Source organism: Taurulus bubalis (genome assembly GCF_910589615.1).
Source record: "Taurulus bubalis genome assembly, chromosome: 13".
NCBI classification, from domain to species: Eukaryota; Metazoa; Chordata; class Actinopteri; order Perciformes; family Cottidae; genus Taurulus; species Taurulus bubalis.
The window spans coordinates 13,330,212-13,355,103 of NC_136601.1; the positions used below are offsets into that span (position 1 = coordinate 13,330,212).

General features: G+C 41.3%; 3 protein-coding genes across 3 annotated transcripts; all 3 read right to left on the bottom strand.

The window, feature by feature from the left end:
• Positions 1-2: 2 nt before the first annotated feature.
• Positions 3-8,938, bottom strand: LOC306745850 (palmitoyltransferase ZDHHC5-B-like; the record flags this gene model as incomplete). Its single annotated transcript, XM_079228700.1, has 11 exons — positions 3-2,176; positions 2,678-3,609; positions 4,455-4,561; positions 4,748-4,856; positions 6,169-6,301; positions 6,582-6,673; positions 6,806-6,908; positions 7,060-7,232; positions 7,703-7,860; positions 8,093-8,214; positions 8,790-8,938. The coding sequence occupies 11 exons, from the start codon at positions 8,936-8,938 to the stop codon at positions 2,071-2,073; spliced, it is 2,184 nt and encodes a 727-aa protein (XP_079084826.1). The 3' UTR covers positions 3-2,070.
• A 4,153-nt stretch (positions 8,939-13,091) lies between these two features.
• On the bottom strand, positions 13,092-16,078 carry clp1 (cleavage factor polyribonucleotide kinase subunit 1). Its single transcript, XM_079228375.1, has 6 exons — positions 16,035-16,078; positions 15,106-15,380; positions 14,830-14,937; positions 14,617-14,736; positions 14,191-14,328; positions 13,092-14,066 (listed from the first exon to the last, which is right to left on the bottom strand). Exons 2-6 carry the CDS (start codon positions 15,376-15,378, stop codon positions 13,380-13,382), a joined length of 1,326 nt encoding a protein of 441 aa, XP_079084501.1. The 5' UTR covers positions 15,379-15,380; positions 16,035-16,078; the 3' UTR covers positions 13,092-13,379.
• Positions 16,079-22,069: 5,991 nt separating this feature from the next.
• On the bottom strand, positions 22,070-24,655 carry selenoh (selenoprotein H; the record flags this gene model as incomplete). Its single annotated transcript, XM_079228412.1, has 3 exons — positions 22,070-22,176; positions 23,331-23,473; positions 24,504-24,655. 3 exons carry the CDS (start codon positions 24,653-24,655, stop codon positions 22,070-22,072), a joined length of 402 nt encoding a protein of 133 aa, XP_079084538.1.
• Positions 24,656-24,892: the final 237 nt, after the last annotated feature.

A 24,892-nucleotide genomic window follows, 5' to 3' on the forward strand; every position in this document is an offset into this window, starting at 1 on the left:
TGACTCATTCAGTTTGACCTTTTTATTCTGAGAAGACATCTTTTGAAAAAATCTTTATAAGGCCATTTTGGAAATGTCTTAAATGTACTCGTTACAGATATTTGTGAAACTCGTTCCATTCATCACATCCCACAATCGTAATATTTTATCTCACATAGAAGTATGCTCACATAGTTTCAAATTGTTCAGTGGCCACCAATCATGGCCAGAGAAGGAAGCAGTATCGCCGGGTCTCTATCTCTTTATGCAGGCTACCTGTGCCAATAATGATGCTTCTTTACTTGTAATCACCCACATGTTACCATATCGCCAATATTCTCAAGTTTGCACACCAGTGAAGCATTCAGCACGACAAACAAAAACCACATGCACACCGAAGACAGCCTGGGAGGGTTGAAAACTAGTAACACCGTCATTTGGATTGAATGATGATACTTCCAGCAAGTACTTTCCCCCAAAGACGTGCTACATTCAGCCAGCTTTGACATTCTACTGCAAACACTGCTGGAGGCCTTACAAAGAAAAAATGTAATAAATAAAACCTCAACTTTAATGCCAAATCTTGAAACTAACACATCTCCCTTCCTCTAATTTCTTTCGATTCTTAACATGGCCGTGGGTACAAAAAAATGTAATATGGCTGTACCTTTACAGAAGTTTTAAAACCCAATCTAAAGAAATCTACTATGCCGTACGTTTTTTTTACTCTGAAAAGTGTAAAAAATACAAATCAATAGAAAAAAATAAAAAATGTGCATGCTTCACTATGGTCTCAAGGCAGAAAAAACAAACAGTCTAACTACAAACCAGTCTCTCCTTGAAATGCTATTCAGTGGCGTAGCGCTTTTACAATTTCATTTATAAAGTCTTTTTCATAAAAAATATTCATACTTACTCTTTTCTCAAAAAAAAGAAAAAGAAAAAAGAGGACAATCTGGAAGAGACTGGTTTGAAATTGTGCCCAAAACTACAAGGTTGTCTTGTCTGGTCAAATAAATAAGCCCTTCCCTCGCTGCCCCTATTTGGCTGGCCACCTGTTAAAGGTTTCAGGTTCTACTAGCATCTTGATTGACAGAAAAGAAGAAAAAAAAAAAAGTACATACAATGATCTTAAAGCTACTAACAGATTTTGCATAATGTCTCTAGCATAAACATTACAAGCGTACATCCCACAAAGATACTTGTGCTGCAGTCGTGATTAAGAATTTCTTTGTGGCTTTCAGAAAATCAAGCTTGATTATTTACCACTTCTGCTGGCCACCAAACGATCATCATTCTCTTTGGATGATGAAAATTCCAGCACGAGCTCATGAGTGGCTGATGCAGCCATTAAAATAAAAACAGGCAACTGATTTGAGATTGCTTTCATGAATAATTACACGCAGTATATCTGTCACCCTTATCCATAGTCATCTTCAATACCTGACAAGTTGACCCAATGATAATCTGTTAGATTTTATACATTTATATAAAACAACATTTTAAAAAAAGATTTAGAAAACTAAAATGATACTGTGTTTATAGGTTGGACTCTTCTCTCCATGACTCTTCTCGATAAATTGGTTGAGTGGTCCGTTGAGACATTGGAGAAGATGTTGCGATTGGTCAACGGTCCTAAATCTTCCCACTTAGATTTCTACATCCACTGGATAAAGGCCATCCTATCCTTAAATGTCGGACACAGTGGGCAATACTCTGTGTGCTGATGTACCAAATAAAACCGCAAACCATTGAACAGCTATGGGTGTTCTATAGACATGTCTCTAACCAGCCATGATGATCCAGTCATATCCGTCCATGGCTCACAAAGTGGCTAAATGAAGACAACTTGATCCGAGGAAAAATTAAGTGTCCCCTTTTCCTCTTTGTTCAAATCTGCCAGTGGGTGGCGTTACAAATATAACAAAGTGAGTACCAGACAGGCCTGCTCTTTTAGTCCTTTGCAGCTGAACAGTCATTTTTCAGGAGCCTACAGTCATGAATAATGTTCAGCTCAGGTCAGAGACAAGTGGAAGTCGTCCTGTGACTTTTCCCCTTTCTTTGTGATGGACCATGAAGATTGTCTGTCACTCAAACCGATATCTCGTAAGTGGTCCCTCCAACGCCTGTCACCTTCTTCACTCCGCCCCCTGGTTTGGATGGTGTGTGATTGGCCAAGACTGGACGAGAGGTGGATCTGATTGGACAGCCATCAGGAAAGGGAGGGAAGGAGAGGGGAGGCAGATTTGGAGGGAGGACAGAGGATACATGGATGTGGGAGTGAGTGGTCCTACTTAAACAAATAAGAGCAAACAAGCAGAAATGTTTCTCTACCATCAAACCTTTAAGGCATTTGGTAACTATACTTAGTGAATGAGAAAAGCACAGGGACAAAAAAAGGCTAGAGTACAGAAGTAAACAGCACCATTGCTAGACATGCTTTCAGAGCTAAACACATACTGACATGCTTTTAGCACTTATTCACACAGTCCACCAACTCAAACAATAAATCTTCCATACACAACTGTTGAGCGCTAAACAAGAAAAGACGGACTAAACCTTGGAGGAGGAAAAGGAAGACTCACACAGATCAGGGAGGAAGAGGAGGGCTGACACAAACCAGGGAGGAAGAAGAAGAGAATTAGGAGGAAAAGGAAGAGAAGCAGGCTGACGGATCTGGCGATAGATCACTACTCACTGTGGAGCCTGTTGCCCTCCTCCGGCTCCTCCCCCTCCCAGCACAACGCCTCCTCCTCCTGAAGCCCGAGGCTTGTGCTGAGGCCCTGCCTCCCCAACATGAGACTGGGACTTGCCGAGGGAGAGGCCGCGAGGTGGCGGGGAGACAGGGGGCTCTTGTGAACGAGCCCCAGGGGAAGAGGAGGAAAGGTTACGAGGGGCTCGGGAGGAGGAGTCGTGGTTATGCTGGAGCAGGTGCTGGATCTCAGGAGGCCCAGAGGAGGAGGGCGGTAGCGGGCTGACGGCACGCAGGTAGGCCCTGTGGGGGGAGGAGAAAGTGGCAGAGCCCTGGAGCAGCTGCCCCTCCCTCTGCTGGGCGATCTGAGCTGAGAGGAAGGGCGACGTGTAGCCCTGCAGCGGGCTACTGGGTGACACCACCTCACGCTGGCCTGTTATAGTCGCTGAAGGAAACGGAGCTCGAGGTTTCTGCGGCGACAGCTCATGGGCAGCTGACTCGAACTCTGGGCTCTCGGATGGTGTCAGAAGGCTGTCGTAGGACAGGCTGCCATTCCGAGGCGTTTGATTAGCCAGGCTTTTGTAGCTGGTGTCTGTGGTGCCCTCTGATTGGAGCGTGGACAGCGGGTTATGTACCGTGTGAGCTGAGCGCAGGCTGGAGGAGTGAGAGCCGCCAGTGGACAGAACCAGAGAGGATGGGTAGGAGGTGTAGGAGCGCCCTGTCAGGGAGTAACCTGACATGCCCCCTGGCATCACCCCAGCAGTCCCGCCAGGGCCTCCGGGGCCCTCACCCCTCTCTCCTCCCCCTCTGCGCGCCCCTACACCTCCCCCCACCACTGTGGTCCCATCCAGGCTGCTCGGCTCCGAGCGGTAGCTAGTCTGACGGCTGGACTGGAGGATGGAGGGATATGGAGAGTCAAGACTCTCCCCGCGGATCATCTGAGAGGCGGGAAAACAGACAAAAGACAGAGAGGGGGAGTGTGATGAAGATGAAGGCAGGAGTAAAGAGGGGGGTGAGGACAAAGATGAAAATCACCATGTTACTTGAGGAATGGATAACATAACACCAAAAACAACCATTTTACTACTTATAACAAAAAAAAGAGTGGTGGGGAGAAATTGGATGCTTGACCAGTGCTCTACTCCATCATCACACTACTGGATTGGAAACATTGACTGGCTTGAACAAGCATTGACATCGCATGTCAAAGACTGTGTGAATAAACACATGAATGGAAATACAAATACATACGGTACATGAACTACACATTCCAGTCAATGCAGTCTCAGGGGAAAGGATAGATCCACTCAAACACACGGAGACAACCGAAGGGACACACACAGATGACACTAGCTGAGACTTACTGATCGACCGATGGCCACTGAATGATCAATTCAAAGTAAAAAACAAAAAAGAGGGGCATGGTATTAACCACAAAAGAAATTAGAAGCACAAGGGCATATCAGCCACCAGATCATCTGTTACAGTAATCGGATATTGTTTGTTCTGAGAAATCTAATAAGATTAACCACATCCCTTTATATTTTACAAATGCTAAAACAAGCCAAGTAAAATCAACAAGGTTGTGTCTATTTAAAACAATACGTTTAGATTCATACGAGTCTTGCATGTGTCTGTGTGTCCAATCAGGCAAAGACATGTGGTTTGCTCTTAGCTGACCCTGTGTTCCTTTAATACTCTTAATATACAGGATTGAATAATGTTAGATGAATAGTTTATACCCAATATATTGAGGTCTGTGCATGTGTATATTGACAGATACCTTGTTGGGATGTGTGAGGGCAGTGTGGTTCCTTCCTGGGCTGTTGTAAGGTGGTCGGTACTTATACATTGACGGCGTACGTGGAGCTTCAGTCAATAAGCTGCTCTCTGAGTGGCAAGAAACCAAAAGGAACATTTGAAAGAGATGCGTTTGTGATTACAAAACAAACATTCAACTGTTCAGGTAAAACCCTTTTAGTACCTGTGCTGCACTTATGGTCAACACTCAAGATGTGAACATGTCAGGTGATATACCAGTGATATATGTATTGTGTGCGAGTGCGTTTGTCTCACCCTCCGTGTCAGCACGGGGCAGGCCAGGGTAACGAAGCTCTGGCTTTGGAGGAGGTGGAGGCTCTGCATCAGCTGACTGGCTCTCCATCTGATCTAGACTACTCTTGGACTGGAGGGGACACAGAGACACACAGTATCAGGCCGTGTCCACACCCACAATAGCACTGAATAAAAAAAATTAAAAAAACATTCATTGTAATGAATGATTAGTTTCACTCAGTGTTTGCTGCAACACAAGCCAACACTATCTGCCAATGCATGCACATTGCAAGTATATTACTTTGTAACTTAAGTGTTGTACTTTAACCTTGTAATTGTTGCAACTTAGGAGGGAACTGTTGATGCCATAACAACTTCTTGGAGGTATAATGTCTTGTTTCATGAACCATTGTTCAAAGTTTTGGCATCTGATAAAAGTTCAAACTCACTGACTATTTTTAGTCTGAACAGCCTCCAACACATGTACTTCATTATCCAGATGAGGTCGGATTTTCTTGTATAATACACTCTTATTCCATGTGCAAAATACAGTGTACATAAGCAGCGAGAAACAAATAGAAAGACATGTGATTCAAATGGTTTTTAACTAACAAATTAGACATTTTTCCATCTTCTGTCCTGCACGTTCCAAACACGCTGCTCACTTGAAATGCTTAGCATTGGAACCAATCTGTTACCTGAAATTATCTCTAAATCAATGTCTCACATTTCTCCAAAACCATGCTGAATATTACACAAAGCTGTGGATAGCAGCGATGATGTCCCTAACGGTTAACTGACCGTTTCTGCTTTTTTCTGTTCTGTAAGATTCACAGTTAATACATTGAGATCTTTTGTAGAATAGCTGCATACTAACAAAACTCCAAACCCCACGTTTTATCATTATGTTGCAAGACTGTTTCAAAGGACTGTTTAAGAACGTTTCAAATGGATAAATAAGACATAAGGACGTGAGGTTTTTCAAATAGTGAGAGCAAGACTGAACTGGGGAGTTGCAAATAGGTTGTTTTGTCTATATTAATGGAAAGTTTGCAGAATTATAACCAGCACGGGTATCCATGGTAGCACCTGCAGCACCAACACATCAGCTGCTTGGTCACAGTCAGTTGCATTTTCTGTGTTGGTCCTCACCTTTCAGTATTTGAATATGAAAAGCAAACCAAAAGAATCTCGACACTGTCCATCAATTGAACTCACTTAATTCCTTTATGGACTTTTATCGTGGGTTTTGTCTGCTTAAATTTTGCCGACCAAAACATGTTCATGAAGTGATCTCATGTGGTGGTGTGTTAAAAAAACAATGGATAGTAATGTCTACAATATATACTAATAATGTTTGAAAACCATTGATGATCTTTAGAGCTAAACTTACACTTGTAGATAGATTTTTTTGTGCTTTTGTTAGATTTAGTAGCCCTCACCCTGGTGCTGTGTCGGTCATTCTGAATGCCGTTGTCCAGGATCTTGGCTTCTAGTTGGGCCTCAGTGAGGGGCGGTCTAAGAAATGGTGGCTGTACATCCACTGCCTGAGGGCTCCGCAACCGGCCCATGTATCTGTGAGGAGGACATACACATACATGTAAATCCTAATTAAATGACACAAGCATTAAACAACAGGCGTAGCAGGATGTTGCTCGATTGAAAAGCATGATCTAACACCAGAGGCCACTCACACTGAAGGCTTGCTCTCATATATTCCATAACTAAAACAGACAAGTGAGAACAATAAAAGAGGGCGCTAGAAAAGTGGAAAGAGAGAGAGCAATGGAAAGAAAAATACTAATTGTGTAGCAGAGTGTAAACAGATGAGTTCAGAGGAGAGAGGAAGGCTGACCTGGGGGCCTGGGAGCTGCACAGCACATGAGAAATATTCCTCGTGCAGCCGTTGGTGAAAGGGTTAACACCTCCCCGAAACTTCCCTGTCACCTACAATGAGAGGAAGGAGGAGAGGCAAATGTTCCAGCTCATATGGACACCAACATTAATGATAACAACACAACTGTCTGGATTAATTCAGTGTTGCAGGATTTGATGCACACAACCAGCTCTTGTACGTACCTGTTCATTTGTGGTCCTACCGCGGGCCACCAACACCATGTGGAACCCAGTCAGGCCAGCGACTGGGACAAAAAAAAGGCCAGCCACACACATTACACCCATACTAGGAGGAGGGTCAAGGAGGTAAAACAAACCCAGCAAAGAAAAACAACACAAATACCAGGAAAAGAATCACAACTCTAACAGAATGTGAAAAGAAAGTTTCATAATTTGTCCGGCATCTTTATGGCTGAAGTGTGCCAAGTGAAGGATACGTAACAGCAGCATGTGGAGTGTCCAGCTGCTGGCGGTGGTGCAGCACATAAACCAAGCCGAAGCCAAATATGTTAATGATATGGGTGGTAAGTGATAGCAAGAAGAGGAAGAAATGGCGATAATTCCTCCGACCAATGCAGTTGTTCACCCAAGGACAGTGGTGGTCAAAATCCTGAGAGATCACAAAGGACAAGAATGTGCAAGCACCAGTGAGGATACGACAGAGAAGAGAATAATGACGACAAGGAACAACTATGATGAATACAAATCAAACTATTTCTACCTCTCACACATGAAAAACTAAAAATATTGTGTCAAACAGTAGTTTTAACACACACACACACACACACACACACACACACACACACACACACACACACACACACACACACACACACACGTTTTAATGATTACGGATAGGTTGTAAAAGTAATTGACAATCGATCAACAAGAGAAAAGTATATAGGAACAATAAAAAAGATAATATAAAAAGGAAAAGATATTTAATGAGCCTAAACAGTCACCCTGCTTCACCCACATTCCCTGTATAACTTTCACTCAGTTTGTACAATAGTGTGAAATATATAAATGTCTAATTAGGTCTCACAATACGAGCCCATAATACAGAGTGTGCGCGTGTACCTCCACACAGTTGTCGCAGACTGAGCAGTGCGAGCAGCGCGGCGGACGGTAGAAGCGGCAGGTCGAGCACCACTTCATTCGCACCTGAATCCCTTTGATCTCCACCGTCTTGTAGAGCGGAGCACGGAAATCATCTTCTTTGTCCTCATCCTCCTCCGCTAAACACGACAGACACAAACACTCAGACTGTACCAACATCATTGTACCTGATCCTACGGTCTTCCTGCATTGTGTTATACTATTTCAGTCGATTTCTAATGAATCAAGTCCTTATTGATGATTCTTTTCATTCTTCGTTTATCTTTAAAAGCACTCAATTGCATATGTTGGTGTGTGATAACCAGTTTTCTGTCAAAAACTTGCAGAGCAACACTGTTCACATGCGTTTACCTCTGGGAAAGACTCCAGGGTCCATGAAAGTGGCCATACAGAAGTTGGCGAGGGTGAAGAGGAAGATCACAGCAATGTAGATTGGAATGACCGAGGAGAAATACTCTGACAACCATGGACACCTGGACCGCATGAAAAAGGATGGAATAAAAAACAGTTTTGACATTATGACCAAAACTTGTCCACTTGTTCACACACATACACACACGTACACATGTTCTTGGTCTATTCAAAAGCAGCATGTAGATATTAAAAAAAAGCAGGCTCAAATCCCTACACTTTCTGTAATACACAGATGGGAAACCTCCACACCCCATAAACAACTATTGACAAGCTAGGCAATTTACCCCTAAACAGCTCCATTGCAGCTGCTCAGTGGCCAGAAACAGAAGACTGTAATTGTAAATTGGCAGCTCACACTTATGATCTTGAGGAACTGTGTGAATACAAGTGTTGCTGATAAGAGGACAGGTTTTCTCAGTAAACTTTCTCTGTATAAAAGGTTGAACAAACAACAGGTTGTCTTCATATGAAACATAACGCATAAGGGTGTCTACACATGCCTTTAGCACACACAAATACGTGCAACCATTATCAGTTAGGCAATGACACAACTGTGTGTACATCCGGCCCTTTGTACCATGGTTGCATTATGTGAGAGTTCAAATATGAGCGAGATGGAGGATGAGATACTTACGTGAAGCAGAAGAAGAGGGTAGTGGATCCGACAAGGAAAGTGGTGGCTGCAGACACCGGGACATATCGGCTGGGACGAAATGGACGGGGAGGAGCAGAAGCAGGGACACCTACTCCTCCCCCAACCCCCCCACCACTGATGCCCGGCATCAGAGACACAGCGTGGGGAGGAAGACACAGAGAGAGAGGGGTAGGTATCTACGGTCTACCTACTGTAAACGGTGCTTTACGGGTCAAAATGGCGAATGTGGGGTTTGTTTTGGAGGAGGGGCCATGACTACAGACTAGGAAAAAGAAAACACTATGCAAAGCAGCAACTGAATGGAAACATGAGGGTATCTCTGTGTCCGGACACTAAATGTCTCCTGGCACTAATATATCACTCAAAATCAGAGGATTGTTATAAAGCAGTATACAGCTTTACTTTAGCTTTGCATGTGTACGGCTTGTTGTAATGTTATTTAAGTTGTGTGCATAATAGAGGTTTATAAAAGAAAGACTTTACAAGAGCAAGATGATACAAAAATATGTGTGTAGGTAATTCATAAATATTTGTGTATGGCTTTAATGTAATTGTATTTGGTGCAATAATATAAATACATGTAATTGTACTGCTTCCTGCCACCAGTGCAACTGTAACACTTATGTTCTTGAACACAAAATCACAAAACCTTGCACACGACTAAAACTGAAGGAATTTAGGTTTCTCTCCACTCCTAAAACTCAGTGTTTACAATAATGCTCGCCACTGTGCTTGAGTTCTGATGAAAATTAATATAAAAACCAAAGACCAGAAAATTAAAGAGGTAGTGAGTGGGTAGCCAGCAGGCTGAGAGCAGAAGCACATAGAGGAGAACAGGCAGAGGATTGAGCGCAGCAGCTGCTGATGACTTCTGTGATCGTCCCGAGATGGCGTATTTAGGCACTGGGTGGGTAGAAGAAACGGAGGATGGCGGCAGAAGGAACAGTTCCAGCGTGTTAAACTAAGTCAGCAGGGGAAACAAACAAAAATCCACGTATATACCAGCTGCTGTAAGCTGCATCAAACAAAAGTCCAGCTGGAATATATTTTCAAAAAACTGATGAAGAAAAAAACGTTTACAAAATAATGTCCAGCCTTGCTTTACAAGTACAACAGCTCAAACAGCCAAGCAGAGTCCCCTGGTTTGTGCGAGACCCCTGCCTTCAGTCTTTGCTTCAATATGGGGACAAAATCAACTCAATCCAAAAAGAAGCCATGTGTGTGTCATCGAGCTGTCTCCGCACTTGGCCGGGTTTGGGTGTAGAGACCTCTCCCACCTCCAAATTCTCTGCAGATAGACCTCCTTTCCCATTTTGCATCTCTTAGCCATGTGCAGCAATGATGTTATGTAGTCTGAGGCATATTATTTGAGTCCGTTCCTCTCTTTGTCCGCCGGTCTTCTTTTACCCACTGGCTCTGGGGGTCAGCTGTTGGATGCCCCTGTTAAAAAAAAAATAGAATTAAAATGTTGTGACGCCATTTGGATCATCAATACAATTTCCAAGCAAAAACGTTAAATATTTGATAGTTCCCACTGATATAAAAGCATGTTAAGTCAAATATAAATAGTTGTGGTCAACACAAGTACACACATGTCAGGTTTAAGCATTACTGTCAAAAGTAAAGTTCCTTGTTGGACAGTGGTGTCTAAGAGAAACAGAGGTTGCACTCAGATTTCACAACAAAGTCTGACTAATCAATTCTTTACTGTCGCCAAAAAGCTTGCGTTACACTGGGAACCTGTTCATTTCTCACCATTATCGTTACTAAACAAAGTTGCTCAACAGTCTGCTGTTGTTAAACACACCGCTGTCACGTCAATGCCCTCAGGATTTCAAATGAAACACCTCCCACTTCTGGAAATGGAAAACACCACGGAGACAAGGATCCGTGATGAGCCAGGACGCCATTTGACTGACTGACACACACGCACGCACGCACGCACACCTCCAAATGAAAAGGTAGTGCGTGCGGTGTGACACCCCGGAGTAACAGTGTAACCTGATAGTTTAGACACGCCCCTCTTTTCGACAATCGCCAGGCAGTGCAGTTAATCGTCTCACCTGCCCCACAACAACACACCCAAGACTATAATAACGGATGTTAATCCTAAAATCTCCGTGCCCAGCCTGTAATGTCACCGTCTTCCGAGCTAGCGTTACATCGATAAATGACCGGGCGAGCAATGCATGTTATCCATTTCACAACAACAGTTACACACTAGGAGTTTCCAGCTAACGTATTGTTTAAATGCATGTCATTTAACTGACTTATCGCTTCATCTTTGGCTCCTAAGTTGAAGCGGACGTCGACAACAGGCCAGGGCGGTGCTAGGAGACAGCCAAGACAACTTACGTTACAACAATGAACCTCATTAAAATAACGTCGCGCCTCACTAACCTACCATCAACTTAGTAATACACGATGCAATGTTTTGGCCCGTAGTGTGGACGTTCATTTAAACTATGACACATTTAAATACGACCCACACTTAATCATCAGTTAGCTCTCACCTAGCCTCGAAAGTTTTTTGCGACAATGCTCAGTCCTTTACCACAGCGAAGAGTTAGCTAACGTTACCTGGCGAGTATGGGGAGCTTTACACTCGCGAAGTAGCTTTCATTGGCGGCTGGTGGGATAAATGAACGTACGTTCAGCTGAATAAACACCACAAAGAGCAGGTGAAACCAGCAGGACATACCTAACACTGAACATGCGAGCTGTCTTGCCAGTAGGGTGTGGGTCGCTACGGTCCTCCTTGAGTTAGCCGCTAGCAAACTAGTTAGCTCGCTTGCTAGGCCGACATCGGAATCCCGGAACTGGCCCGTCGACCCTCAGGTGGGATGAGCAGCCAATCAGAGAGCGAGCAGGTGTGGTCTGGAAGAACAGTTGAACCAACCATGTCTGACAGTACTAGTTAACTATCGTCCAAATGGATTGTTTTGACCACCACATAATTGTATTACCACATAATGAAACGGCTTCTTCTTAAATTACTAAAGTTATACATATATATCATCCTTGCATTACATTTAAAACTTAACATTTCCCCAAATAGCTCATTATGCAAGAAGAGGAAGAACACTTGCTTCATTAACTAACAGTACTTTAGAAACTCAAAGAGTCAGATGTCTTTGTTGTGGGTTGTACTGCTGGATACTTAAAAGTCAGATGATTCCATCAAACTGCTGTGCCTTTTTTCAGAATAGGCACAGCAGACAGCAGTAAGTCTGTAGTCTTTTCTTTTCTCTTGTGAAATGCTGGATCATTTTACATTTATTCAGCTTCAATCCATTTGTCAAGAAGAAGCTAAATTCCATCTAACAAAAGCCATACATTGGCCGGTGCCAGGTTAAACAATCTGGGAATATTAACAAAGGAACTCAAAGACATACTTAACTTATTATAAGGGGTTAGAAGCAGAAACTACTTGTTTGGAAGGAGTCACCAGTTATGTTTTGTAATCACTTTTGAAGGTTACCAAAAGAGTCAGACCTAATAATGTTGAGTAGTACTAATGTGTCGTGGGAATTGGGAAAGAGTTACAGTACAGTAGCTCTGAAAACTATTTATTTGCAAAGTTCTCATCAAAGACGGCACATGGTCAACATGAATCCTCCATAACAAGCTCAACAATAAAGCCACATCCGTAAGCGTATTAAAGCCAATGTTTAGAACAAAAACACAGGCAATTAATGGTAAAAAGAAAAAGCTAAATATAAAAATCAGGACAAAGCTATTTGGCATGTGTCTGGGTGTCACAAAGTCTGTTCTTTCAATTTTAGATATTGTTACTATATGTTAAGAAATAGTGTCCAACTTAAAAACAGCATGTAGGCCTGTGGAATATTTGATGAGCTGTTGTTTATAGTATAAACAACTAATCATACTGGTACTATATATCAGTTACGATATAGCCAACACATTAGTGGGCTTTGCCCCACTTATGTCCAAACAGACATGGACACTACAGGATGTCTATAACAGAGAAGGCAGGACACGTCTCCCACTTCACAGACACATTCATGATATGTTTGCTTTGTTGGAGGCTTTGTAGACATATTGAGTAAAACCTAATGTGAAGCCATGATATTGCAAAGACTTTTCCCAGACTTAAATAAATTGTAATTAAGTAAAAACATACAAATGTTTTTATAACTAGTCCATTAAATAACAGACATATACAAATTTAAATAAATGTGAATTGCCATGCAGTGCATTATGTAGAATAGGACAATGTGAAACCATTAAACTTAGTATATCTGACACCAAATGTTTTACATTTAAAACATTTATTACGCAAAAGAAAAACAATGTTCATAAAACATATCAAGGAAATAATTCGCACACTGATAAAAATATCCCGTGCCACAAATTTCCACAACATCAGTAAAGTGTGGTCTATACAAAAGAGTTGAATTTACAGCATCTGTCAGAAACTTTTTCTCTTTTGCTCTCTTTAGTCTCTACAAAGAGACTAAGAAACTAAATTTCTTCTTTACGGAACTCCTCCCCAACAAGACCCCCACTTCCTTTACAACAAAGGGCTCTTCCCTTAAGTGTAACACTTCATTTCATGTCCATGAAGCGAATGTCCATGATAAGTAGAGTGTGCCTGGGCAGTGGTCTGGGTGCTGGGGACAGCACTTTCATCACCTGTGTTTGCGTGTCCACATTAGTTACCACTATAAAGCCGCACACAGGGCTCTCTACTATACCCTTTCTGGCACCTTCCTCTCCGTCCTCTGCACTGCTCACGCTTAGGACATGATACGTGAGGTCTCTCCCTGGTGTTACAGGCACAAGCTTTAGCTGCGTGTCATCCTGAGACATTCCCAGCGGCAAGCAGGAGTCCGGGATGGATGGAGCTCCGATCTTGTAGATGCGGACGTCTGAGAAACGCACTTCATAGGAGAAGGGGTAGAAGGTCACTCCACGGAAGCCGTAGAAATACTCGCGGATCTTCTCATCACGAGTATCCCGCCTGCACTCCTTTGAGCGTTCCACTACCCCTCCAGACTTAGGTAGTAGTACAACCCGTACAAAGTGAGGGAGGTCTCGTTTGAGTTCATTGTAAAGCCTCTCATGGTCCAGTACCAGCACCACATCCACCTCAAAGGCAGAGGCACAGTGGACTAGAGCCTGGTATCCAGAGCCCTTCACCCAACCGCAAGTGTTGATGATACAGCCACCCACGCTGGCCTTTCTGTTCACCTCACAGCGCCGTGAAAACACCTCGGCTAAGCATGACGTCAGCTACATGTTGTGAGAAAAGAAATGATTAAACTGAGAAAAACATATATACTGTATTTGCAGTCTGTCAGTGGGCTTTTGGCTTCATACTGTCATGTTAAGCATTGACTGAATATGTATTTCTCACCTTATTGTAAAGTTTGATATTGGTCCCAGGGGTAGTAGAGCCAAAGTGGTAGACCAAAGGAGCCTGGACTGAGAAACCCTCCTCCACGTCTGCCGGGCGCTCAATGCATAGTGCCGACACTGTACCAGGTACAGACACCTGAGAAGCAGAATCAAATTGACACAATACGATTTGAATGGACTCTGGTACATATAAAAAAATACAACTTAGAGGGTTGGTTGATCATGATTTTATGGATGATTAAACTAAACTTCAACCTTGATGGTATATTACAAACTGTGGCATGAATAGCTACTCTGCCTGCCATTTGTTCGACAGATGGCACTTAAACGGAGTATTTAAACACTTCCAGATGATAAATCTGTGGGACATGATGCAAAATAATAATATCGGTAATCTGTGCCAAAGTTTACTACGATAACTTACCCCACTCTGTCCAACGTCCAGTTCCACCAGTGTTGGCCTCCGGCCCACCCTCACAGCATAGCTTAATAGCAGGCGGCACACTGTTGACTTTCCCACATCTGTAGGTCCCACCACCATCACCTGCGGGTGAAATTATCGATACAAGGTCAACTGATCTGGCAACCTTGCGGATGAAGGCCTCTGAAAAACAGTAGTTTTTTTATTCAAACCTACCCTCGGCCCCCTCTCATTGTCCCTCTCTGCTTGTTTTCTCATCTGTTCCAGGGCAGCATGTGTGTTCAGATAAAGCAGCATGGGAGTATCCTTGGACACATAAGCTACCTGTGGTGATGAGGGGTAGACGCTGGTTATTTCTCTTGTTAATCAAATGTCAAACTAACAAAAGCACACAGGGTTAAATGGACACTACATAGAACCAGTGAATTGAAGCACCAAATAAGCCAAAACGGAACCCACATAAAAACTCTTACACATTTACATGGTGCTCACCTCTGGCTTCCCATAAAGATTCACACTGCAGCCTTGCCAGGTAAAAACTGCGATCTTGGAGCCTGCGCCGAAAGTGTACTTCTTGTTACGGTTCAGCTCTGAGCCAAACACCTCAGCCATTCCTGTCAGGAGCTCCAGCTCAACTTGCTCTACTGCCTCCCCTGCCTCCACCTCAAACCGAAGTTCGGTCTCCTTCTCCAGGTCAAACCTGGTGCTGACCTTCCCAGGAACTGGAACATCCTCACTGGTCGTTTCCACACCCTCTGTTGCCATGACTGACAAAAGCAAGTTACAAATACATGTCAAAAGGACAATCATATACAAGTTGCCACAAACGCTGAGATAAAAAAGTTGATTTAAACAGGAAGTCTTTAGTCACACCATCTCTGTTAACGTTACACTAGAGACATAGCCAAAATGGCAGCAGCGTGTAGTTAACCGTCACATACATCAACAGTGTATTAACTAACGCTATATACCCATACAGAAAGATAAAATACTACCCGAGAGGTATCAAAGAGTAGTCCCAGTGTATGACTATCGCTGATAATGTTACGTATGAGGGACAAACTAGAGCTATAAAGAGTTAAACAATAATAATTGATTCCTCACCTTATTTTTTAAATATTAAATTATATATATATATATATATATATATATATATATATATATATATATATATATATATATATATATATATATATATGTTTTAACTTAATTACACCCACACAGTCAAAGTGTGAGCACAGTTCAGCTCATGGGACACTTTGCAGGCAAAAAACAGCTAGCTAGCAGTTAGCATGGCGTAGCCGTAACTTCGCCCTATTTTAGCGGTAAAGATCCTACAAACGCCTCAAATATAATTAACCTGCTCCCGTATTGGTCAGGTACAAGTCTACTGGTTAGTTATGTTAGTCTGTAATACTTACGGACAAAATTCAAGCGAATAGTAGTTTGAAAATGAGGTTCCCAACTCTTGAGCCACCACTGTGGTTGGTCGCGTGATGATGACGTCACGTCCCGCTCAACCAATAATGTTCATCTTCTGCCGGAGGCTCTAGCAAAAAAAAGAAGAAATAAATCAAGAAACGTTGTTACCGTTCGATGTAGGTTTCAAACTTAAACTTTTCTACATCGTCAAAATTACCCAGAGCAGAGTGCAATGTAGTCAAGTAGAAAAAAATTGTTGTGAGATAAAAACCTTCCCAGATACAAATAACTGCATGGCTAGAGTAAAAAAACACCCACACTCACATAATAATTGAGAAACAAACTTTATTTACTAAATACAAGATTTAAAAGCACAATAAACCATTGATAAATAAGGTGTTTTTCTAAACAGCAACACTGTGCGTCTGTGTTGGCTCAGAGACGCTCCACTAGGTGTCACCATGCATCCAGGAGACGTGAGCTGTTGGAGCTTGCATCATCAGAGGAGAGACTGGAAGCATCCCTTTTGGTCACTCCTCGTCATTCTGCTTCCATGGACCACACCTCCTGAACTCTTGGCTGCATGAAAGACAAATACTGTCTTTAGTTTAACTCTGAACTATAACACTCTGTTGTGAGGGTTCATACACATTTTGACCAATGGATTTCCATGACTTTTCCATGACTTTAAACCAAATTTCCATGACCAAACATTTTGTGAAATCTCGGCGTAGAAATGAAAAAGTGAGAAAATGTAGTATTTAAACCAGTGATTGTCAACCACCAGTGTGCCGTGAGAGATCGTCAGGTGTGCCGTAGGAAAATGTCCAATTTCACTTAATTGGTCCAAAAAAATACTATTTAGTTGCCGCAAATGTTTTTCCATTGTTGAGCGTCTGAGCTGCAATATAGTGGCTGGCAGAGTAATATAGAACAGGTCTACACCTTGTTCTGCTATTAAACAGACTAAACGGCCGTATGTTATTGATCTTATCTACACGCAGCTTGTCATTTCTGGATCGCGTCTACAACTCTTCTCTGCTCTGTGTCGTGCATGCGCTGCACACAGAGAGCGAGAGAGAGCAGCGAGCGTGCTTTTCAGAATGGGATTTGCTGCTGCAGCTTTCACTATTTTAAGCTATGAGCTCTCACTTTTAAAGCCCAACAGTTCATGTGTTTGCAGGTCAAGACAAACATCCAACAGGCTGCAGCCTGGAGCTCCATAAATGACGTTTCTGACTTTGCATATCAAGAGGCTCTGGAAATATCCTTCAAAAGCCCGAAAAACACATAGCAGTAACAAAGCCTGCACACTTTGTGGTTGTCATTGAAATAAATGAACACCATATTTCCTTTAAGCAGAGGTGTCAAAAGTATTCATATTCATTACTCAAGTAGAAGTATAGATACTAGGTGGGTTCTCAAACTTTTTCTGTAAATAACATAATTGTGTGAATCATCTGTGCTTTTATAAATAACAGAATAAAGAAAATTGCTATCACTTTCAAGTAAATCAGATTGCCCCATCAGACAATGTTTTGTGTAAGTTCTATCTGTGCAAAAAATAACTCATATTTAGTTACTACTAAATAGCTCATTGTGGAAAACAATAAGCTTTTAATTTTTTTTGCCAAACAAAACAGAATGAGTGCAGATATGTGAGCCATCACTTTGTATCAGTATTAGTGGCTGCAGTGACCTGCTTTCCTCGACACATATGTTATAAACGGGGTTGTAGATTTGATACGGCCTCTCTCAATTCATGCTCAATATTGAGCTTAGATCTGTTTTTTTTTATTTTGAGAAACGTAACAGCAGGAAAAGACGAGCTCACGGCGTCGCGTCAAATCGCGCATGCGCAAGCGTAACCTGTTAACGGCGTACCGTAACCATTTACCCGAAAGTACAGGCATTTGTCCATGTATTTATTAATGACTTAGTTTTATATCCATGTACTTTATACTTGTGTAATATGTGAAGCCAGCAGCTCATTGTTGGTAGAAGATACGAGCACCGTGGCTCGTTTCACCTGGAGTAGGAGAGCTGCTCCGGGTTCAGAGAGCTGCTCTGGTGCGAGGAGAACTCCGGTTGCTCCTCACATGAGAGCTGCTGTTGCATCTTCACCCTGGGAGCGTTTAAAACGCAGATATAGCGGTCTACTTTTCACGCGACATATTTTTCGCAGCGCTCTTTCCGCTGGTGTATGTGCTCAGCGCTCACCTGTGTGCGCGCGCACGTATCTGTGGGCAACGGGGCGGAGAGGTTTTTTGTGTGTGTGTTTTTGAACGATGACAAGCCGGAGTGAAAACAAACCAAAATGAAATAGTAACGAGGCTATTTTTAAAATGTAGGGAGTAGAAAGTACAGATATTTGCGTGAAAATGTAAGGAGTAGAAGTAAAAAGTCGTCTGAAAAATAAATATTTCAGTAAAGTATAGATACCCAAAATTTCTACTTAAGTAAGGTAACAAAGTATTTGTACTTCGTTACTTGACACCTCTGCCTTTAAGTCAGTATTTATCAAACTGGGGAGGTATTTATTACAGGTGGGGCGCAAGAGGAAATGCTGATTTTAAATGTTCACCGTCCGCCGTTAATAGGTTACGCTTGCGCATGCGCGAGTCGCCGATTCTTGTCATTTCGCCACAAGCCGATCTTTATGAGATCTCCGTGAGGTCGGCTTTCTGCTGTTGTGTCTCTCAACATGGAGCATGAATTGAGAGTGTCCATATCAAATCTACAACCTCGTTTATAAAAGAGTTGTAGAGGAAATTAGCTCACTGCAGCCACTAATACTGATACAACGTGATGCTCATACATCTGCACTCATTCTGTTTTGCAAAAAAATAGCTTATTGTTTTCCACAATACGCTATTTAGTAGTAACTAAATATTAGTTATTTTTTGCATAACTTTATTTTCATTTTTCTAACAAAGTGATCTGGTTTACTTGAAACACTGAATACTCTTCCATGCCAGTAGGTAGTGCAATAATTACCTACGATATGCTGTATTATGCTACAATGTGACATTTTGTAACTTTTTGGGTTGTTGGTGTGCCGCAGGATTTTTTTATTGTAGAAAATGTGCCGCGGCTCAAAAAAGGTTGAAAAACACTGACTTTTCTAAAACTTTTGGGATTTTTTTTTTTTTTTTTCCAAGGACTTTTCCAGGCCTGGAAATAGCCATTTTAAAATTCCATGACTTTTCCAGATTTTCCATGACCGTAAGAACCCTGTGTTTTCTACTACAGCACAGTCTCAACCAGCAGCAGTATAGAGAAAACAGGAATATAATTAAATGGTTTATTAAAACGTTGAACCACCTGTGCAGAAATTTGTATTCAGTTATTAAAGCAAACTGTGGACCGTATTTCATTTTCAAACTTGCTAATTCCATTTCATAGAGGGGTCCACAAAATTTAGGCTGGGGAGGCCACTAAAGTCAGGGTTTACGGATTCATTTCTAAATTTAAGTGCAGAGGAAGTCAGAAACTTTGTGAGCGGATGATGAAGATGAAAAGATGGATACTAATTCTTTACGGAGGTGCGTATGGATGCAGTTGGAGCCGGGAGTGGCGGGATTGTGATGTGATGACGGCCTCGCAACGCAGAATTGTGACGAATGTTGATCTAGACCAGGGGTGCCCAATACGTCGATCACGGAGGTAGTGCGGGTAGATCGCATGCCATTTAAAAAATAACAATAATTAAACAAATTTAAAAAAACTTTAGCGACAAAACCCAGCTCCCAGTGTGCAAATTAATGTCAATCACTACGGACGCTGCGCCCGCAATGGTTGGCCGCTTGAATGGATGTATTGCCAAGTACAGGGAGATGTTTTCCCCGACTTCCTTAATTACCACTGCATAATACACCAACAAGCATAATGCGCTACAACGCTAAACATGAAAGAGATCACGGATGTGGCAACAAAGATTGTCTAATCGAGCGAGAGCTCTTCAAAGACGGATGTTCTGTGCGCATCTGGAGAAGGACTGCAGCCACTCTGACTTCCTGCTGCACACTGATGTGAGATGGCTTATAGAGCTCTGTCCGGAGATACAGGAGTTTCTCCATGTTGTTAAACATGCAGAATACAACCAACTAAGAGTATGTCAATATGCTCACGTTTCTGAATTACAATTTAAAACGTGTGTAAATTGTGTGTTCCCCTGAAGGAGGGAGCAGCAAGATGTGGGACTGTAATAAGTCATTTTGATTTACTTTTAAACCCTTGCGCTTTAATTATCGGGTAGGATGGACAATTTTTTTAAACTTTTGGACTTTGAATGGCACTTGCAGCCCAGTTATTCTTTAGTTATTTTGCACTTTCAGAGGCTTGATTGCTATGTTGAGCTACCTTTAAAGCTTTATTTGTACTTTTTCTTTACTTTTAAAGCATATTTGCACTTTAATTTGTATTACTATTTAATTTATTTGTTATGATGATGTTCTGATGTTCAGATCTTGTTACTCAAATACATTTGAAGTTCAAATTCCAACATTTTGAGTTACTATTCTTAATTTGCTATGGGAAATAGTCATTAGATTAGTCGATTAATCGAAAAAATAGTCGATAGATTAGTCGTTTATGAAAATAATCGTTAGTTGCAGCCCTAGAGTCAGCCTTTTCCCACATGAAAAAGATTAAGTCCAAACACCGTTCCACCATGACTGATGACCATTTGGTCTGCCTGACGCTGACTACCAGCAGCTACTGTCCGGACTATGCAACCCTGCTGGTTCCATGCAGTGAAGTCATCAGAGTAAAATGTAATGACCAAAAATGTACAGAATTGTATTGTGTCATAAGGGTTCATGCAGTTATGCAAGGTACGCCAATATTGTAAATATAAAGTATACTCTGTGTATATATATATATATATATATATATATATATATATATATATATATATATATATATATATATATATATATATATATATATATATATATATATATATATATATAAATAAAGCATAATTAATGTAGGTAGATCTTTTTGACTTGGTCATTTTAAAAGTAGCTCGTGAGCCAAAAAAGTGTGGGCACCCCTGATCTAGACAGACTGAAGGAAAAGTTGCATGAATATATAACTGTTCAGTCCTGTATCTGATTTCGGACCACATATGAAAGTGGCCCAAATCAGAATTGAAAAGATCCGATCCATGTGATTTGTGCTGGTCACAGTGTCATGGGGGGGAAAAAAAACCTAAAGATCTGAGTCACATAGTGCACAAAAAAAGTAAGAAGTCAGTGAGCTATAATGGCTGACAGCTGAGTCATGAGCTCAACTAACAAGCAGTTGGTCCGCTCAAGGCTGGTGACTCATAAAATGTTAAGAAATGAAAAGAAATCCATGGCGAGGAGGGAAAAATACATCAGGGAACCAGACACATTTTTCACAGTACCAAAGGTTTAAAAAGTATCTTAGTAAAAACAACTGAGCGATGAGAAAACGTCTTTTGATCCAAATTAATGTTATGGTAAAAAAATTCAACATTCAATAAATACATTTGAATATAGTTTGGTTAATGCACGTTTTCAAAAGGGAATAGAAATTGCAATGGTTTCAAAAAAACTTTTAAAAGGTTAATTCTTGTCCACAAACTAGGCTGTGGAGAATATGGTGACAACAAACTTAACTTATAATGCATCCCATTTAAATAATCATAGTGAAACAAATACAACAACGTAAATAACCTTTTGGACATTAACATATCCAACATGAGCTCGGTTTAGCCTGTGTTTTACACAAAAAAATACACATGTATGTTACATGTATGTTAAATCCATGTTTGCTTCCCTCATGTGAATCTTAATTTGAAAGCAGAACCTTTTTACATTTACCTCCATTTACATTCAATAGAAAATACCGTTTACAGGTATTATTTTACTTTGAGTCTCTATTTATTACGGCTGAACAAAAATAACAATTTAGTGAAATCATTAATTAATTTTTGTATCCGGAGTTTTATGTATTGTATTATTCTGTCTGATTACGTTGAAAATGACGAACCTTCACTGGGCGTCTACTCGGCCTTCAGAGCCTCCTGCAGAGCTGCAACTACAACATCAGGTTGAGGAAACTTGAGCTTACGAGGCGGACCCTTCTTTATTCCAGTCCACAGAGACGTTTCTATCGGGATGCGACATAAGGAGACAGTGTCATTTCTAGGAACAGTTTGAAAGATCAGCAATCATTTGAATGTAAAACAACAGCCTCTAGAATATAACAGCAACAAAAAAAAAATCTATCAAGACAATTTCAGATGAACAGTGAAGAGCAAGTGGTTGCTGCTGACTGTTGGAGCAGGTTTCATAAGGCAGAAGAGACCGTGCCTCGGCGTGAAAGATTGCGGTGTAACGTGATCAGTACGGATAACCTTTCACGGTTCGGCACGCACGTGAACTGCAGATTAATTACAAAGTTTAACGTGAACCACTGCAGTGTGAAATAAGTTTTACTGACAGTCGTTATTCAGTACAAAATGATCCGGACATCGGCAATGATGCTTTTCTAGATCGCTGATAATGTGACAATATAAACAACTAATCTGTGTTTAAATTGACAGGAGAACGAATGTTCCGTTCAGGTACATTTTGATACGTGCAGGCTCTGTTCAGTGAAAATAAGTAACGGGCAAAGATACATTATAACGTGTTGTGTTCACATGTAATCTCATAAAATGTAGTGTTGGTGAGAAACTTGAATAAATTCACAGCATAGTAAAATAGAAAAAATGTACACTGGTAAAGTGAAAGCTTCTCTTTTTTTCTTTGGTGCTGATCCGATATTTGATCCGATCCGTGAATTTTATGATCCGTTGCACCACTAGTGAAAGATTGTTTTCTTCACCTCCTTAGTTGACACCTTAGATTTACAGCTATAACACAATCTATTATATTAATGAAATTACATTTTGTGGAATGTTTTTACTGACGGAAATGATTTAATGTGAAGATGTCCAGCGCAAGGCTAAAACTCTTATCAAAGTATCTGGGCCATTGTTTCTGGGAATGCCCTTTGCTTTGGGATATTATTACTGCTATGAAAACCAAATGTAATTCCATTCACCAGTATCCATCTCAGAAGTGAATATCTCGTAACCTCAGCAAATAAAACCAAACTAGGTGGATGACAGACTGTGGGTAGAAATAAAATGTTTTAGTGGTTTGTCATTTTGGTTAACTAAACCTTTAATAAACCAAAACTGAGATAATGACACTTCATCACCCATTGGGGAGTCAAAATGGCAGTTATCTGGGATATTCCCCTTTCGTCCTCCTCACCTTTACATCCATCCAGCAGAGTGATCTCAAAGCTGTTTCTGCGGGGTTTCTCTGGGTTGAAGACCACAGTCAGTTCAGGATGGGCAGCCAGGAGAGCAGATTTCACCTCCTCAGCATTACGCCCATACACTCGTCAGCTCTTACTGCCAGAAATAACACATAAAATATGATAAAACAATGTCGTACATTTACTCAAGTACTGTCCTTTAGTACAACTTTAAAAAAGGTATTTTCCTTGAGTACTACCATTTTATACAATTTTTTGGGGGAAAATATACTTAGTTAATAACCACAGTAAAAAAACACAACAACTTCAAGCAGCCACACTTTCAGTGTATGCTTTATTGCATTAGTTTAACAATTTAAAGGAGTCATCTAGTAGTAGATATATATATATATATATATATATATATATATATATATATATATATATATATATATATATATATATATACTTTATTCATCCCCAAGGGGAACATTGTTTGTCATAGTAGCTTACAGGCACAAAAATAAAAAAAAACAGGGATGAAAGATGCTCAATATATACGGTTACTGAAATTAGGTCTACAATGCATGTCCATCATTAAGAGCTGCTTCTTCTTCTTCTTTTATTAAATTATGCTTGTTTTTGTCTTGTGCAGATGAACTTAATAGATGTAATGGCTTTCGTGGAATAGTCCCATAGTCATTTATTGCAAAGAATACAGGAGTAGATCTACGGCTGCATGTGTGAATCCGGAAAAGCTGAGGTAATCTTGGAACTGCAGGTTTCTTTTTGGTTTTTAGTAGGTTTGGTCAAGTCTCACAACTCTCTTTCAACCATAAATCCATTAATTTCAGCCCTTCAGACACACTAGCATTACTTATATTTACCCATTATCCATAATGTTTAGCTATATATTTATATATATATAACAACTGCCTTTTTTGTGTGATGCTTGATTGCAGCTCCACAGCAGAACCAACCACAAGCTCTGAAATATTAGGCCTATTTAGGTGGAAAGCTCTGCTACTCATGCATTTGTTATGATTGTGCTGGGTGTGAACCTTGAGATGGCACAGGCACTTCCCTGCTTCTCCAAACGGAGGGGGCGTGCGACCGAGTGATGCCTTTAACTTCTTCTGTGTTTATTCCCCCACAGGCAAATACTGGACTACCTTTACGTTTCTCACCAGTGTTCAATGACCACCCTTTGGCCTCCTTGGTCATTCTCCTCTCCTCCGTCCTTATTCTCCCCCACGGATTGTTTCTCCTCTTCGGCCTCAACCTCCGCTTTGCGTTTCGTCCCGCGACGACCTGAAACACACGTTGCGTTTGTTTTCATAACACGGATTATGCTTTTGATGCCGACTGAAAGGGGACGTTTCAGAATCAGGATAACGTTGGGTCTGGGAAGTGGAACAATTAAACATTTCTGTGACTAGAGTCAGAAACTGGCTGATGACTTGTGTCATTAAACCCGTCCAGTTTGGATGCTTTGCTCCACTAACGTTAGCTAACTGTTAGCAGCCTACAAGAGGAAGTCTGACCCATCAACTAAAACAATGTACACCACGTGTCT

Coding starts and splice junctions, on each gene's coding strand:
- clp1 (XM_079228375.1), bottom strand. CDS start 15,378: ATGGCAACAGAGGGTGTGGAAACGACCAGTGAGGATGTTCCAGTTCCT. Junction 14,329..14,616: donor TGGACGTTGGACAGAGTGGG/GTAAGTTATCGT, acceptor TCTGCTTCTCAG/GTGTCTGTACCTGGTACAGT. Junction 14,067..14,190: donor ATATCAAACTTTACAATAAG/GTGAGAAATACA, acceptor CACAACATGTAG/CTGACGTCATGCTTAGCCGA.